We start from the raw sequence: 15,658 nt of genomic DNA on the forward strand, positions 1-15,658 counted from the left end.
TCAGTTCCTGATTTCTGCTGGGCTTCACCTTGACTCTCCCCTTTGTCGCTCCTTTATTTTGTCATCATCTTGTTGCGCGACTCACTTGTGCAGACGCTCAAATTGCTGCATAGGCACTGGCTCCCCACACGGGCACTCAGCTTGCCACGCAGGCACTCAAGTGGGCACTCGGCTCACCGTGCAGGTACTGGCTTACCATGTGGGCACTCACGCCGGCACTTGGCTCTCTGTGTGGGCATGTGGCTAACCACATGGGCACTGGCTCACTGTGCAGGCACACTTTCTCTTCTTCACCAGGAGGCCCCCGCATCAAACCAGGTCCTTCCATATGGTAGGCAGAAGCCCTATCACTTGAGCCACATCCGCTTTCCTACTCCTAATTTTTAGAAGGATGGGGAAGTAAGGGACAGAGGAGGAAAATGAAGGTTGTACGTACTTACATGTTTTGGTTATAAATCCAGTCCTTACACTTGCAGGTGAAGTGGGGCGCAAATAAGTCAGACTCACCTATGGTGTCTTATGGAGTGTTACCCGGAATTTAGGTTTACTTCATTTCAGCCCTGTGATCCCTCCCACATAATCCCTTTTATCAGGCATCTACAGGTCGATTTGCACTCCTAGTGGAAAGAACACCAGGGGGAGAAAGGAAGCCTGGGTTCTCAGTTCTGCTTCTACACAGCACCGTGACCTTGGGTAGGTCATAGCCTTTTTAAGGCTCAGCGTTCTCCCTCATAAGAAGGGGTTCTGTTTAGTACTAAAATTCCCTACTTCTGGTCTGTATTGGGCACTGCGACTGGGGCGGTGATGGTTTCGATTAATAGAGAAGACTCGCCCCCAACTGCCCCGCAAGCGACGCGGGAAAAGGGGATCCCTGCTTTCACTTGATTGCCTTTTTAGTGTCCTTGCAGGACACATCGGGGTGGCGGTTTCTCGTCTGGAGGTTTCTCCAGGGACTGAGAGTCGAGAGAATCCCTCGATGCAACTGAAGATCCCTGGCCGAAGGCCAGCCCTTACCCATGTCTCTGAACCACCTCCAACACCGAAGTCACAAGCCCCCAGCACCAACCCTGCGGGCCCACCGCGCAAGCGCAACCACCAGCCGCGAGCCAGGCGGGCGGAATGGGAGGCGGAGGCTAGGTGGGAGGGAGGGGGCCGGTAACGCCCCGCCTCCGTGTCGTCACGTGGGAGGCGGGGTCGGAAGAGTGACGGCGTGCGCAGGGGCGGGGCTACCGCTGCGCGCGGGCGCGGGCGCGGGCGCAGGGGGCGGGGCGGCGCTCGCGGCTGCAGCCTGGGAGGGAGGCCGGGCAGGCGGCGGGTCGGTGCGGCGCGGAGCGGCGCGGCTCTCAACCTGACTGGGAGGCGGCGCGGGCGGCCGTGGCGGACTGTCCCGGGGCTGACGGCCGGCCCGCCGGACGAAGGCGGGGGCCGGGAGCCGAGTCGGGCGACCTAGGGGGCGAGCGGGGCAGGCTCAGCGTCGGCCACTCGGTCGGTCCGCTGAATGAAGTGGCCCTCCGGCTGAGCCCCGAGCCCTGCGCTTTTCCCGCAAGATGGACGGTTTCGCCGGCAGCCTCGGTGAGTACGACCGGGAGTCCTGCCTCTCCTACGCAGGGTGGGAACCTCGTTCCCTGCACACGCAGCCCAGGCCCTGTTCTCCACCCTGCCCCTCGGGGTGGCAGTAGCTCCACTGCACATGTTCCCCTCTGAGGCTACCGCCCCTCCGCGGGCTCGGCGGACTGGACCCCCTCCCCCATGCCCAGATCCTCCGGGCAGGACTCTCCTTTCCTCCCAGAGCCCCCTGCAGTGCGGGGCCCACTGTCATCAAAGGTGAGAACCCTTTCCCTTCTCAGAGAGCCCCCCCCCACTAGCTCGTCCACTCCTCCCCATACACTCATGGCGTCCCCACAGACCCCTCCCCTCGTTTCAGGTTTGGGACACCCCTTCCTCAAACCCAGGCCCCTCTTCAGGATGCGACACTCCTCCTTTCCACCCCCGAGTTCTCTTTCAGGACGGAGACACCCCTTACCCGCAGAGAGGTTCTCTCTTAGGTAGGCACCTCCAATTCCTTCTTCAGAGAGGGAGCATCCCCCTCCCCTCCCCCAGTCTTCACTTTAAATTTTGAGATTTCCTTGAAGTATTCCATAGAGTAACTGACTTCTTCCCAGTACTCCCCCACGTCTCTGAACATTTGGCAGAGGTGGAGAGAAGCACGGAAGCATCTTTTGCCTATTACTGGAAAGGAAGAGGTGCATCTTTATTGGGGGACCCTCTTAAGGAAGAGTGAAAGCAGAAGTACTTTCTGGCTCTGCAAGCACGGCTGGGGAGAAGTAATTTTGCCCAGTGAATCCATAGGAAAGGGGGCCTCTGTCACGGAAAGAAAGGAGTCTCCATTTTTGGAATATGTTTCTTTGTGGAATGGAGAAAGGAAAGAGTTTATTAGGTAGGCTGAAGTATCCTTTCAGTGTTCCCTTTCACCCGAATAAAGGTAGTAAATTTTGTAACTGCTAGGGGGAATCAATTCCAGGCTGGTATTCAGTGCCCCATAACCTGTGTCTGGAATTACTATTCTTTGAGGCCATTGGAGTCTGGTTACTGTAAAGATTGAGCTCAACTATTAATGATGGTGAGAGAAACAGTTACTGCTTTGGCTGATACAGCAGTTATGTGATACCTGCTGCTGGATTTGTGTTTTGAGTATTTTATGTGGAGATAGTTTGTATTCAGACGCCTTTCTTTTGCAATTCTTGATAAGAAATCCTTAGTTGGTTAGCGTTCATTGGGTTCACCATCTGGCCGCAGCGCATATTTTAATCTATCCAGACATGTTGGGATTATTGAAATTTTTTTTTTTTTAAGTGAAAAGTGAAGTCAAAGAGCATAGACTCATTATAGGTATTAGATAGTAAAAACCATAATTTTGACCCTGACTTTTTTTTTTTAATAAGTAAAGTCATTGTTATTGGAGGGCTTAGAGAGTGGAAATTCTAAAATAGGAGGCGAGTGTTACTCTTTCCTTCCCAAAGGCACCTGTTGTCCATTATCTAACCTTTGATGTCATTTAATTCCATACATAGTGGTTGTTCCATTCTTGGGCTCCTTTTAGAGAGGCTTTTCACTAGTTTTATTTTAATCTCATGCCTGGGTTTATACTAGCTCACATTGAACTGAAAGACTTGTCTTGTTTGTCCACTAAAGGCAAAAATTGAGTGTCTTTTGGGGGTGTTGTGGACTCTGATATCTCCACTCTGTGTTGGGTCCTCAGCCTGTAGGAATGGTGGGATAGTTACAGTAGAATCAACTTTTACTTTCTCTCCTGCTGGCTTGGAGGACCTATAGAAAAGCTAACTTCTGGAGGCCTTGTTGAAGCTTCATCTTCTCTAAGTGTTTTGAGGGAACCTTTCTCACCTATTGGGACACAAGTTTATTTTATTTTATTTTATTTTATTTTTTTTTTTTTATTAATTTTTTTTTATTGACTTTGTAATAATATTACATTAAAAATATATATGTGAGGTCCCATTCAACCCCACCCCCCCACCCCCCCTCTCCCCCCCCCCCCCAACAACACTCGTTCCCATCATCATGACACATCCATTGGATTTGGTAAGTACATCTTTGGGCACCTATGCACCTCATATACATTGGTTCACACAAGTTTATTTTAAAACAGTGGGTATTACCTTGTTAAAATAACTTTTTCTTTTCTTGCCCATTCATGCATGAGCAAAACCAACATGAGAGACTGAAAGAGGAAGATGAGTGCAGTTGGAACCACCGCTTTTTGTAGCTGACCCTAATGTTTATTCATTTGATACCATCCCTTTGAGTTTTCCTTCCTTTAGATAAGGTGTTAATCAGGAGCAGGGAAGATGCCTGTCTCCAAAGAGAGGAACCTATGTCAGCAGAGAAGGAAGGAAATGGTTCCTGGCAGTATTTCTAAAGCTTATCCTGAGGTAGATACTTCTCAGCAGGAGCTCCGTGCTTTCTTTCTGTGCCCCTTGTAAAAGTAAAACTAGGCCCCATCTTAATTGAAACCTTAAAGGATTGGGGGTGGGGAAGGGTAATGCTGGTATATTTTACTGGTAGTCTTTAAGCAGAGGTTTTTGCTCAGCTCTTGCCAAATTGCTTGTTTCTGTTCCCTGCAGTTCATTAGCCTAGAGCTTAGCATTACATTGATCTTTATTTTATCATCAAGAGAGTCATGAATGTAAAGGCAAGCACTTGAACTCCAGTGATGTTTAAAAACCTTTTTTTTTTTTTTTACCAAACAAGAATTCAAAACACGTGAAGTTCTTCTGGAGTCACAAGTATTGAAAGCATTTATTTATTCTTAAGGAATTGTATGTGTATTTCTCCTTTTATATACTAGATGAGTTCTTGAAAAATTCTGAGAAAAGTACATTTTTATGAGTAGAAAAAAAAGTGCTTTTTAAGCAGGATGATTCTAGAGAAGCTGATTATATAATGGAATCCTATGGTAAATCATTTTGTAAAGTGAAGAATTTTTAAAATTTTTTAAATTTAATTTTTATTTTAGTGACATACATACAACCTAAAATTTCCTCTCTTAAAAGTGAAAAACTTTTAGAACTCAAATAATACCCTTGATTGTTAGGTGTTTAGGTAAGGAAAACACCTGTTTTATGTGCATTGTATAAGATGTCTAATGGCAATCAAGACTGGATGTAGTGGCTTATCTTAAATCACAGTTAAATGTTAGGTGATTGGCCATATTATATGTGCCAGCACTAAAGTTGTTTACCTATTACATTACTTTTATTTTACATAGAAACAGGCAAATGATGTTTTTACTCTCTAGAGCTGATGAATTTCAAGACTGACTGGTGTACTGTGGGATTATCCTTAGTTGTAATATCTTTAGTTTATGAATTATGGAAAATTAAAAAGGCACATCTGTGTCGATATCCTCCTTCCAAATCATTAAATATATACACATACACATATTCTACACTCTGTGAAGAAGTTGGAAACTAGTGATTGCTCTTATTGATTTTCATAATGCAGGGGCTCTTTCATAATAAAGGTTTTAATTTTAAGTTTTTTTAATCTTGAAATTAATTTAGAGCAGGGCTTCTTAAAACTTTTTTGTTCCACAGACCACTTTGCCAGTCAGGTGAAAACCATGGACCCCTTCTCATAATGTAGTGGCAGATAGTTTTTTGACATTTAGCCAGTGTCAGGTCTAACAAATACTGTAATTTAGAAGTACGGATGAGTGTAAGCGATTTTTTGAGATAATACAGCAACTGTAATGTGATATGAAATTAATACTACTGTAATTTATTGCATACATTCATAAATGAAGGAAATGCTAGATTTCAGTTAGAGGTCAGAGAAAATAAAGATGAATTGATATTTTTCAATTCAAGCTCACAGACCCCTAATTAAGAACCCCTGATTTAGAGGTTAGTATTTACACTTCAAAGAAGGCATATATTTAATCATGTCAGCATTAACTTTTCTGACCCAGAGATTTTAAAAAGCCCTCAAGACCTTTTCCTTTTGTAAGAAAAATTGTAATGAATGAAATTGGAGGGTATCTTCAAGAAAACATAACATTCTGGGTGCAGAGTATAAATATGAACAAATAGTAGCCATATGCTTTAATTAATGAACTAGTTTAAGAAAACTAACTTTTAAATAGTGTGGTATTAGAACTCTGAATTGTCATCCTACGTATATTCTTGGTTTCTTAAAGGAACAATACAATATATGATTTTGGGGAGCTACATGATTTTTAAATATTGATCTAGACCAAAGCATTCTTTATATATTCACATGAAAATATTTCCTATGTAATGACATTTGGGGAATATTTTTCTTAAAGAACTTTCAATTTCTTATTCATTGCCTCCTGAAGGACTCAGATTAGGCTTCTGTTATATAATGTGACATGAGAGTAACTCTTAAATGGTTTTTACAGCATCTGGGACATGTTAGTTTTTGTGTTTCTCAACGCATATGTGGATAAGCTCCCATTTTGTGAATGGTTTGGTTGTCCTTATGGGAAGGACATGCATCTTGTCCTTTAGGAGCATGCTATCTGGTTTTAAATAGATAGGTAGAAATGTTTATTAGCATAAGTAAAGCATCAAAATTAGGGATGGAGAAAAACATTTAGAATGCTGTGCTGTGTATCCAGCATGTAATTTTTAAGCGAAAACTACTAATTATATTTGGAAATTGATAGATTTTTCACTGTAGAACATGGCTTTTTAAAACAATGAAATTATTTAGCAGCCCAAAGTGTAGAGGATAATATTAGTAGATCTTTTTCTGCATTGTTTTAAGTTTGAATAATGTAGAAAAAGTACTGTATTAATTTTTTTGTGTTTGAGTCCATTTGTGTAAATTGTAAAGTTTCAACTATTTCTTATAAAAATTCAAGAATGACATTTAATTTAAAAATAGATGGATTCTAGTGTTAGAGAGGACTTGGAGAAATTTAAACTCTTATGCATTGCTGGTGGGAATGTAAAATGGTGCGGCCACTGTGGAAAATAGTTCGATTCTTCCTCAAAAAGTTAAACATAAAATTACCATATGACCTGGTAATTTCACTCTTAGGTATATAACCGAAAGAATTGAAAGTAGGGACTCAGAAACTTGTACACCAATGTTCATAGCAACATTATTCATAATAGCCAAAAGGTGGAAGCAACCCAAGTGTCCATCAGCAGATGAATGGATAAACAAAATGTGTATGCATACGATGGACTACTGTTCATTCATAAAAAGGTATGAAGTTATGGGGAGTGGATGTAGCTCAGGGGTTGAGCTCCTGCTTCCCGTGTATGTGGTCCTGGGTTCAACCCCTTGTACCACTTGGAAAAAAAAAAAAACAACACAGCAAAACATAAAAAATGTTATGAAGGTCTGATACATGCTACTGCATGGATGAACCGTGAAAACATTGTACTAAGTGCAATAGCCAGACACAAAAGGACAAATATTGAATGGTTCCACTTATATGAAATATCTAAAATAAGCAAATTCATAAGAGATTAAAAGTAGATTGGAGGTTACCAGGGCTGGGGTGAATAGGAATGGGGAGTTACTGCTTAATGTTTACAGAATTTCTGTAAAAAAGTAATTAATGCCACTGAATTGTGTGTCTAAAAGTGGATAAAATGGAAAAATTTGTTTTTATATATATATGTGTGTGTTTATGTGTATGTTATCACAATAAAAAAAGGTAAATGGAATCTAAGACTTTAGAAGTTTGTCCAAATCATCTAGTTCATGAACTGTTATGTCAGTGTGGAAGGTTCTCAATCTGTAGGTATATTTCTAGGTCTGTAAATGATCTCTTGACCTATAGTTGTAGCTGTCTTAGACTATTATAATACCTTAAGTTTGCATATTGCTTTATCATTTACAAAGAGCTTTTTTCTCGTTTAATATGTACACTAACCTTGGGAGATAAATTATTCCCATTTTATAGATGAGGAAATGGAAGTTCAGAGCATTCATGATTTTTTAAAATAAAATCTTATTGAAGTGTATCTTTCATACATAAACATACATAAACAATAGGTATATGTAAAAGTTGTGAACTTACAAAACAACCATGCATGTCATCATACTGGGCTCCCGTATATCTCTCTTCCACTAACACCTCGAATTGTTGTGAAACATTTGTTACAAACTATGAAAGAGCATCAAAATATTACTCCTAACTATAGCCCGTATTTTCCATTTGGTGTATTTCCCCCCCAACCCTGATTATTAACTCCCTGTATTAGTATTGTGTATTTGTTATCATTCATGAGAGAACATTCTCATATTTATTCTGTTAAGCACAGTCCATTTTCACCACTGAATTTGTTGTGGTATACAGTCCCATGCTTTCTATAATCTATTCAAAGTGTACACTTTGTGGTTCTCATTTTCATCACAGAGTTGTGCCGTCATCACCTCAGTCATTTTTAGAACGTTTTCATTACTCCAAAAGGAAAAAAATCCCATACCACCTTTTACCCCGCTATTGCTGTCCTTTAGATGTGATGTAATATCTTCTTTCCCATTGCTGCAAAAATATTACAATGTTACTGTTAACTGTTGTCCATAAGTTAAATTAGTTGTAATTTTCCCATGTATCATCATATTCTTAAATATGATTTTTTTTTAAGAGATCATTTGAATCTAGGTGTTCTCCTTTTGGGGGGGGGCCTAATTTGTGGAGTTTGTATCCATTTTATTTTTAACTAATGAAAACACAATCCGAAAGAAGAAAGAATAGAAAGATAGATTGCCTTTCCTCCACCCCATCCATATGCATTTACTGTTAGCATGTTGATGTATTTGTTTTTAGTCTTTTCCTATTTTTCCAATTTTTTTCATAGTAAAAAAATCACACTATGATTATAATATTACAGTTTTTAATGATCCTAACAACATTTTTGTTGTTTTACTTTTCATTTTGAAATATTTTGAAATATTTTCAGTTAAAAAATAATACAAACCCCATACAGAGAACTTCAAAATACCCTATTCCCCCAGATATGGAGATTTACCAGTTTTAACATTTTACCATATTTGCTATATCATTCTAGCTACCCATCTATCATTCTGTTATTCTGTCTGTCTATACTTTTTTAAAAAATCCTCCTCCCCACCCCCCCCCCCCCATGTCTGCTCTTTGTTCTTCTGTGACCGCTTCTATCCTTGTCAGCGGCACCGGGAATCTGTGTTTCTTTTTGTTGCATCAACTCTCCATGTGTGTGGTGCCATTCTTGGGCAAGCTGCACTTTCTTTCTCGCTAGGTGGCTCTCCTCCTTACGGGGCGTACTCCTTGCATGTGGGGCTCCCTTATGTGGGGGCACCCCTGTGTGGCAGGGCACTCCTTGCGTGTATCAGCACTGTGCATGGGCCAGCTCCACATGGGTCATGGAGGCCTGGGGTTTGACCGCGGACCTCCTATGTGGTAGGCGGATGCTCTATCCATTGGGCCAAGTCTCCTTCCCTGTCTGTCTATACTTATGTGTAGGTTGTGTATATCATGCTCCTTGAACCCTTAATGTTGCCATGTATGTTTACTGAGAATAAGGATATTCACTTATGTATCCATCTTAAGTGCAGTTATCAAGTTCAAGAAATTTAATATTGATACAAAGCTTATTGTCTATATTCCAGTTTTTCATATGTTCCAGTAATCCCCTATTGAGCCTTTTCTCCTTCTCTGTTAGCTCATCCAGGATCACGTAGTACCTTTGTCATTCTTTTTAGTTACTCTTTCTCTTCCACCTTTTCCTTTTTCCTCTTCCTCCTCCTCCCACTCTGTCTTCCCTTCACTCCTCCCTCCTATATGAGGTCCAGAGTTCAATCCCTGGCCCTGGTACCTCATAAATACATACATACATACATACATACGTACTTAAAAAATACAATAGTTCTAGCATTTATATTTATCCATGCTGTTTCTCTTGCCAGAGATTTTTATTTCTCCATGAGGCTTTGATCAATTGTCTTTTGTCCTTTCCTTACAATTTGCAGAATTCTCTTTATCATCTTTCATAGGACCAGTCTAGGGGTGATGAAGTCCCTCAGCTTTTGTTTATCTGGAATGTCTTAATCTCTCCCTCGTTTGTTTATTTATTTATAATTTTTAATTTAATTTCATTTTTTCTTCCTCATTTTTGAAAGACAGTTTTGCTGAATACGGAATTGATGGAAATTTTCTTTACAGATTAATTTTATTGATATATATTAATAATCCTACAGTTCATCCAAAGTGTATCATCAGTGGTATTTACTATAATCACATAGTTGTGCTTTCATCATGTCAATCATTATTAGAGCATTTTTAAAATAATAATAAATAGAAAACAACTAAGAAATTTCCTTACCTCTCAATCTCTGTATGCTTCCCCCATTGTTCATTGCTGCTGTTTCTGGCTATTCAATCCAAAGTATATAATCAGTGGTTTTTAATATAATCACAATGTTGTACATTGATCATCTCAAAAATTTTAGAACAATTTCATTACTCCAAAAGCAAAGACTCCACACTCCTAAACATTCCTTCCTCAGACCTACATAACCACTAACCTTCTTTTATCTTTATAAATTGATTTATATTTATATTTTATATAAGAGGGATCATATGTAGTACTCTGTGTCTGGTCTCCTTAACTTAGTATAATATTTTTGTCTGCTATTAACATTTTGTACTATTAACTTACATTTGTTCAGCTTCAAAGAAAAATAGTCTATCCATATATGCAGTTCTACCCATATTCATGTTTCATGTAATTTATATTTCACATAATATATTTAATTCATAATAGGGCAGTCATACAGTATTTGTCCATTTGTGTCTGGCTTGCTTCACTCAACTTAATGTCCTCCAGGTTCATACATGTCATATGTTTCACAAGTTAATTTCTTCTTACCACTGCATATTTCATTGTGTGTACACACCACAATTTATTCATCAATTTATCAGGTGATGGACATGGTTGTTTCCAACTTTTGGCTGTCGTGAATGTCACTGCTATGAACATAAGTGAGCAGATATCTATTCATGTCACTGCTCTCAGCTCTAACTGAGAGGTTAGAACTTGCCAGGTTCCATGACAAGTCTATATTCAACTTCCTTAGAAACTGGGTTGGCAGTTTTTTGCTTTCAACACTTTTTAAGTATGCCATCCCCTTCTTGCCTTCTTGGTTTACAAGGAGAAATCGACACTTAATCTGTTGAGGTTCCCTTGTATGTGACACGTTGCTTCTCTGTTGTGGCTTGCATAATTCTTACTTTATGTTTAGCATTCATCAACTTGATTATAATATACCATAGTGTGGGTCTCTTTGGGTTTATTTTGTTTGGAGTTCAAGTGTCTTGGATGTGTATATTCATATCTTTCATTGTATTTGGGAAGTTTTCAGCCATTATTTCTCTGAATATTTGAACCCACAATGCATTTTATTGGTACCCTTAATGGTGTCCTACAGGTTCCTCACACTTTGTTCAGTTTTTTTTTTTTAAGATTTATTTATTTATTTAATTCCCCCCGCTCCCCCGGTTGTCTGTTCTCTGTGTCTATTTGCTGTGTCTTGTTTCTTTGTCCGCTTCTGTTGTCGTCAGTGGCATGGGAAGTGCGGGTGGTGCCATTCCTGGGCAGGCTGCGCTTTCTTTCACGCTGGGCGGATCTCCTTACGGGTCCTGCGTGGCGCGGCACTCCTTGCGCGCATCAGCACTGCGCATGGGCCAGCTCCACACGGGTCAAGGAGGCCCAGGGTTTGAACCGTGGACCTCCCATGTGATAGATGGACGCCTTAACCACTGGGCCAAGTCCATTTCCCTTTGTTCAGTTTTTTTCATTTCTTAAGGTGTTGGAGAGGGGCAACCAGGATACCAGCAGATCCTACCATTTTAAAAAAGATTTATTTATTTATCCCCCTCCCCTGCTGCTTGTGCTCACTATCTGCTCTTTTTAACTGTTTCTGTTGCAGCATCTTGTTACACCAACTCTCCACTCCACACGGGCCATCCAATTCTCTTTGCTGCATGTGTGGTGCGGCCAGCTTACTTTTTGCCAGGAGTCCCTGGGAACTGAACCCAGGACCATCCATATGGTAGATGGGAGCCCACTATTACGAATTTTGAGATCCATAACTAACATTTAAAAGAGGGAAGAAGAGGAGGAAAGGAAGATTGTAAAACATCAATATTTCACATGATGCTGCTTCATGAAACTTTTTTTTTCCCGGTTATATATGTTTGCCTAAATTGCAGTGTAATATTTATTTCTTACTTTGGGTCACAGTCAGAATGTTTGAAAGATACACTTCTAGTGGCTAATCCCTGCCCTTTGAAAGACTAGATGGGAGGGCTGACATGTACATAAAAAGGTGGATGAACAATTAGAAGGAACTATAATGAATTGGGTGCTGTGTCTTTGGAAAGCTTTTAGAATGTGAATGTAATGACTAGAATATGGTTAATATCAATAGCAGCAAAACTATATCTATAGTTCCAGAATTAATGTGATTCAGGCAAACTCTATATGTACAAAGTTGGTTTTATGAAACTAATAGTCTTAGGGTATATTTACTTTGCAGAAGCATTCTGTGCTTTAGAGAAGATTCACCATATTTTTCTTTCAGTTTTCCAAATGGAGTTGTCTTTAAGTGTCTTAAGCTATTTAAAATCTATCTGTTCTTTAAGGCATGGTTCAAGTACTACACCCCCCTTTTTTTTTCTTTTCTGGAAGCTGCCCCTGATCATTCTAGAATTGTACTTCTAAAACCATTGTCCTATCGTTCTCTGAATGTAGAGAAGAATGAGTGTTTACATCTAAAGGATCTGGGAGTGTAGCCAAAAATCGAAGTCTATTTTAACTTAATTCATATGACCATTTTTCAACCATTGTAATAAGGATTGGTTTAGGCTGGAATTATCAATAAATGCTAAATTCAGGGAAATATTCTGATGAGCAGAATATTTTCATTGTTTTAAATATCTCCCTGCATAATGCATAAGATTTAATGTAATAACTCAATGCAGTAGAAGATCAACAACACTTATGAGTGCATGATCAAATAAGTATCACCAGTGGACATTGTTTGCCTCCAGATGTGATGTCCTGAGGAGGATACATCACTTGTGTTGCGTTCTGGCCAGGAATGTATAACCTGAATCTAATCTTGAGAAAACATTGAGCTCTAAATTTGGGGGAAGGGACAGTGTGTATATTTTTTAATGTTAATGTTATAAAGGCATTGAACAACTGTAGAAATGTTCCAGATTAAAGGATACATAAGAGATGTAACAACTAAATGCAATACCTGATCCTAGACTGGATTTTTGCATAAGGGGGAAAAGGCTATAAAGGACATTATTGGGGGAAACGGACGTGGCCCAGTGGTTAGGGCGTCCGTCTACCACATGGGAGGTCCGCGGTTCAAACCCCGGGCCTCCTTGACCCGTGTGGAGCTGGCCCACGCGCAGTGCTGATGCGCGCAAGGAGTGCCGTGCCACGCGGGGCTGTCCCCTGCGTAAGGGAGCCCCACGCGCAAGGAGTGCACCCGTAAGAAGAGCCGCCCAGCGCGAAAGAAAGTGCAGCCTGCCCAGGAATGGTGCCGCCCACACTTCCGTGCCACTGACATGCCACTGACGACAACAGAAGCCTACAAAGAAACAAGACGCAGCAAATAGACACAGAGAACAGACAACGGGGGGAGCGGGGGGAATTAAATAAATAAATAAATCTTTTAAAAAAAAGGACATTCTTGGATCCTTCGGCAAAATTGGTGTACAAATGGTAGATTAGGTTAAAATATTGCATCCTTATTAAATTTACTATTTATTAAACTGTCTTATGGTTATGTAAGCGGATATTTTTGTTCTTAGGAAATACTGAGGGTTTTAGGAATGAAGAGTCATGGTGTATGTAAACTTATACTCAGATAGTTCAGGAAATATGTAATATGTGTGTTTTTTATATGTACATATATGTATGTGTATAGAGAAAAAACTAAAAAAAGTGTGTGCACAGATGCACATAAAGCATATGAATAAAATGTTAATAACAGGTGAATTTGTTAAAAGGTACACAATGTTCTTCATACTATTCTTATTCTTATAGCTCTTCGGTAAGCTTGAAATTATTTCCAAATAAAACCTTTAAAAAAAATCATGTCAACTTTGCATTCTACTTCATAATTATAGCATTTATGGAAATTATAGAAATACCCCCTCTCTCAGAAAATTCCAGGCAAAATCCTGTGATAAAACTGACTTCCAAGAGTATATTCCATGTTTATTTTGTGGCTTCCTTTATCCTTAGGCTTAGTTTCAGAAACATGCTTCTGGGCCAAAGGCAGTGTGGTTCAAATTTAGCCTACCGACAAGTTTTGTTTGGCTTTGTAAGTGTTTTCAAAATTGGGAAATTTCACATAAAAATCTGGATTGTTGATTTCTATTGAAAAAAATGGAATGATAGTGCCACTCTGGATTTTATTCCAGAGGGCTTTATCACTATGTGGTAAATGAGGTAAGTGACCTCAGTCCTCACCTTACAAAACCCAGCTTGTTTCAGTCATGTACTGTTTTGACTGGCCTTTATATACATAAAAGTGTGCAAACTTTACCTAGTCCAAGAGATGGTAGGGTGTCTTTGTGCTTTGTTCTCATAACAGTTAAAGAACTAAGTAACCAAACAGATGCCCATCACCAGCTAATATTTTAGTATTATGCCCTACGTTATAATCAACAAAATCAGGAAATTAATGTTGATACATTACTACTACCTAATTCTTAGATCCATTCAAGTTTTGCCAATTGTCTTAATAATGTTTTTTATAGCAAAAGAATCTGGTCCAGAATAACATGTTGTATTTAATCATCACATTTCTTTAGCCTCCTTCAGTCTGGGACAGTTCCTTTGTCTTTTTTACACTTCTTTCTTAGTAAGTATAAATATAAATAATCTTTAATGCATCATATTCCATTATTTAGACATCTGGTCTTCTTAAGCTGTGTAAATGGAACATAATTTGACTTATTCTTGATGACTGATGGTTGTTATTATGAACATTAGATGTGGTCCTGTGCTGTAATACAGCGGTGCCTTCAAGAGTTGTTTGTGTAGGGCCGTTTGCTCAACACACGAAATGGAACTGTCTTCTATGCTGTTGCTTGTCACTTGGCTTTACCCTTTTAATTTATTTTGGTAATTAAAAAAATCCATAAATTTGAGTTTGTATCTCTTTCATTATAAAAGACCTAGAATTTGACAATAATTTCTTAATATCAAATATCCAGTTAAATATCCCTGGTTGTTTCATAAGTATCATTCTGCAGTAGTTTATTTAAATCTGGATGTAATCAAGATTCATGGGAAATGGACTTTGGCCCAGTGGTTAGGGCGTCCGTCTACCACATGGGAGGTCCGCGGTTCAAACCCCGGGCCTCCTTGACACATGTGGAGCTGGCCATGCGCAGTGCTGATGCGCGCAAGGAGTGCCTGTGCCACGTAGGGGTGTCCCCCGCATAGGGGAGCCCCATGCGCAAGGAGTGCACCCCGTAAGGAGAGCCACCCAGCGCGAAAGAAAGAGCAGCCTGCCCAGGAATGGCGCCGCCCACACTTCCCGTGCCGCTGACGACAACAGAAGCGGGCAAATAGACACCAAGAACAGACAACCAGGGGAGGGGGGGAAATTAAATAAATAAATAAATCTTTAAAAAAATAAAAAAATAAAAGATTCATATAATGCCTATGGTTTTTATGTCTTTTATTTTTAATCTATATATTCCCCTTCACTTTTCCTTTGCAATTTGTTAAACTAGGCTCTTTGTTTTATAGAGTTTACCACAAGTGCTGATTGCATTCCTTGGTGTTAACATGGTTCTTTTTCTTTTAAATTGAAACTCATGGATTTTATATATTTAATTTAATTCAGTCTGCTACAGTTACTGTTCTTATTTGTGGCCTGTGAGAGCATCTTCATATTGGCTCCTGATTCCTGATCCTAGTCGTCTTTTTTGTAGTTTCCTTGCTTTCTGATGTTACAAAGTATTCCATACTTACCTTTCATACTTTCCTTTCAGGTCCTGTGATCAGTCAACTATTTCTCCGAGAAACCATAGTTCCTCCCTGTGCAAATGGTATTATAGGTTCTAGAGGTGCTCATTGCT

General features: G+C 39.9%; 1 protein-coding gene across 2 annotated transcripts in view; it reads left to right on the plus strand.

The window, feature by feature from the left end:
* The first annotated feature begins 1,326 nt into the window (after nt 1-1,326).
* The window catches only part of EML4 (EMAP like 4), a 221,076-nt gene continuing 206,744 nt past the window's right edge, over nt 1,327-15,658 (plus strand). The window contains exons 1-2 of one of the 2 annotated variants that reach the window (XM_071208789.1): nt 1,327-1,392; nt 1,438-1,572. In XM_071208789.1, the coding sequence (XP_071064890.1) occupies nt 1,548-1,572 (25 nt within the window). In that variant the 5' untranslated portion in view covers nt 1,327-1,392; nt 1,438-1,547. Of the gene's footprint in view, nt 1,573-15,658 lie in introns of both variants that reach the window. The other variant, XM_004448018.5, reaches the window with a different exon arrangement.

Source organism: Dasypus novemcinctus, chromosome 17 (assembly GCF_030445035.2).
Source record: "Dasypus novemcinctus isolate mDasNov1 chromosome 17, mDasNov1.1.hap2, whole genome shotgun sequence".
Lineage (NCBI taxonomy): Eukaryota > Metazoa > Chordata > Mammalia > Cingulata > Dasypodidae > Dasypus > Dasypus novemcinctus.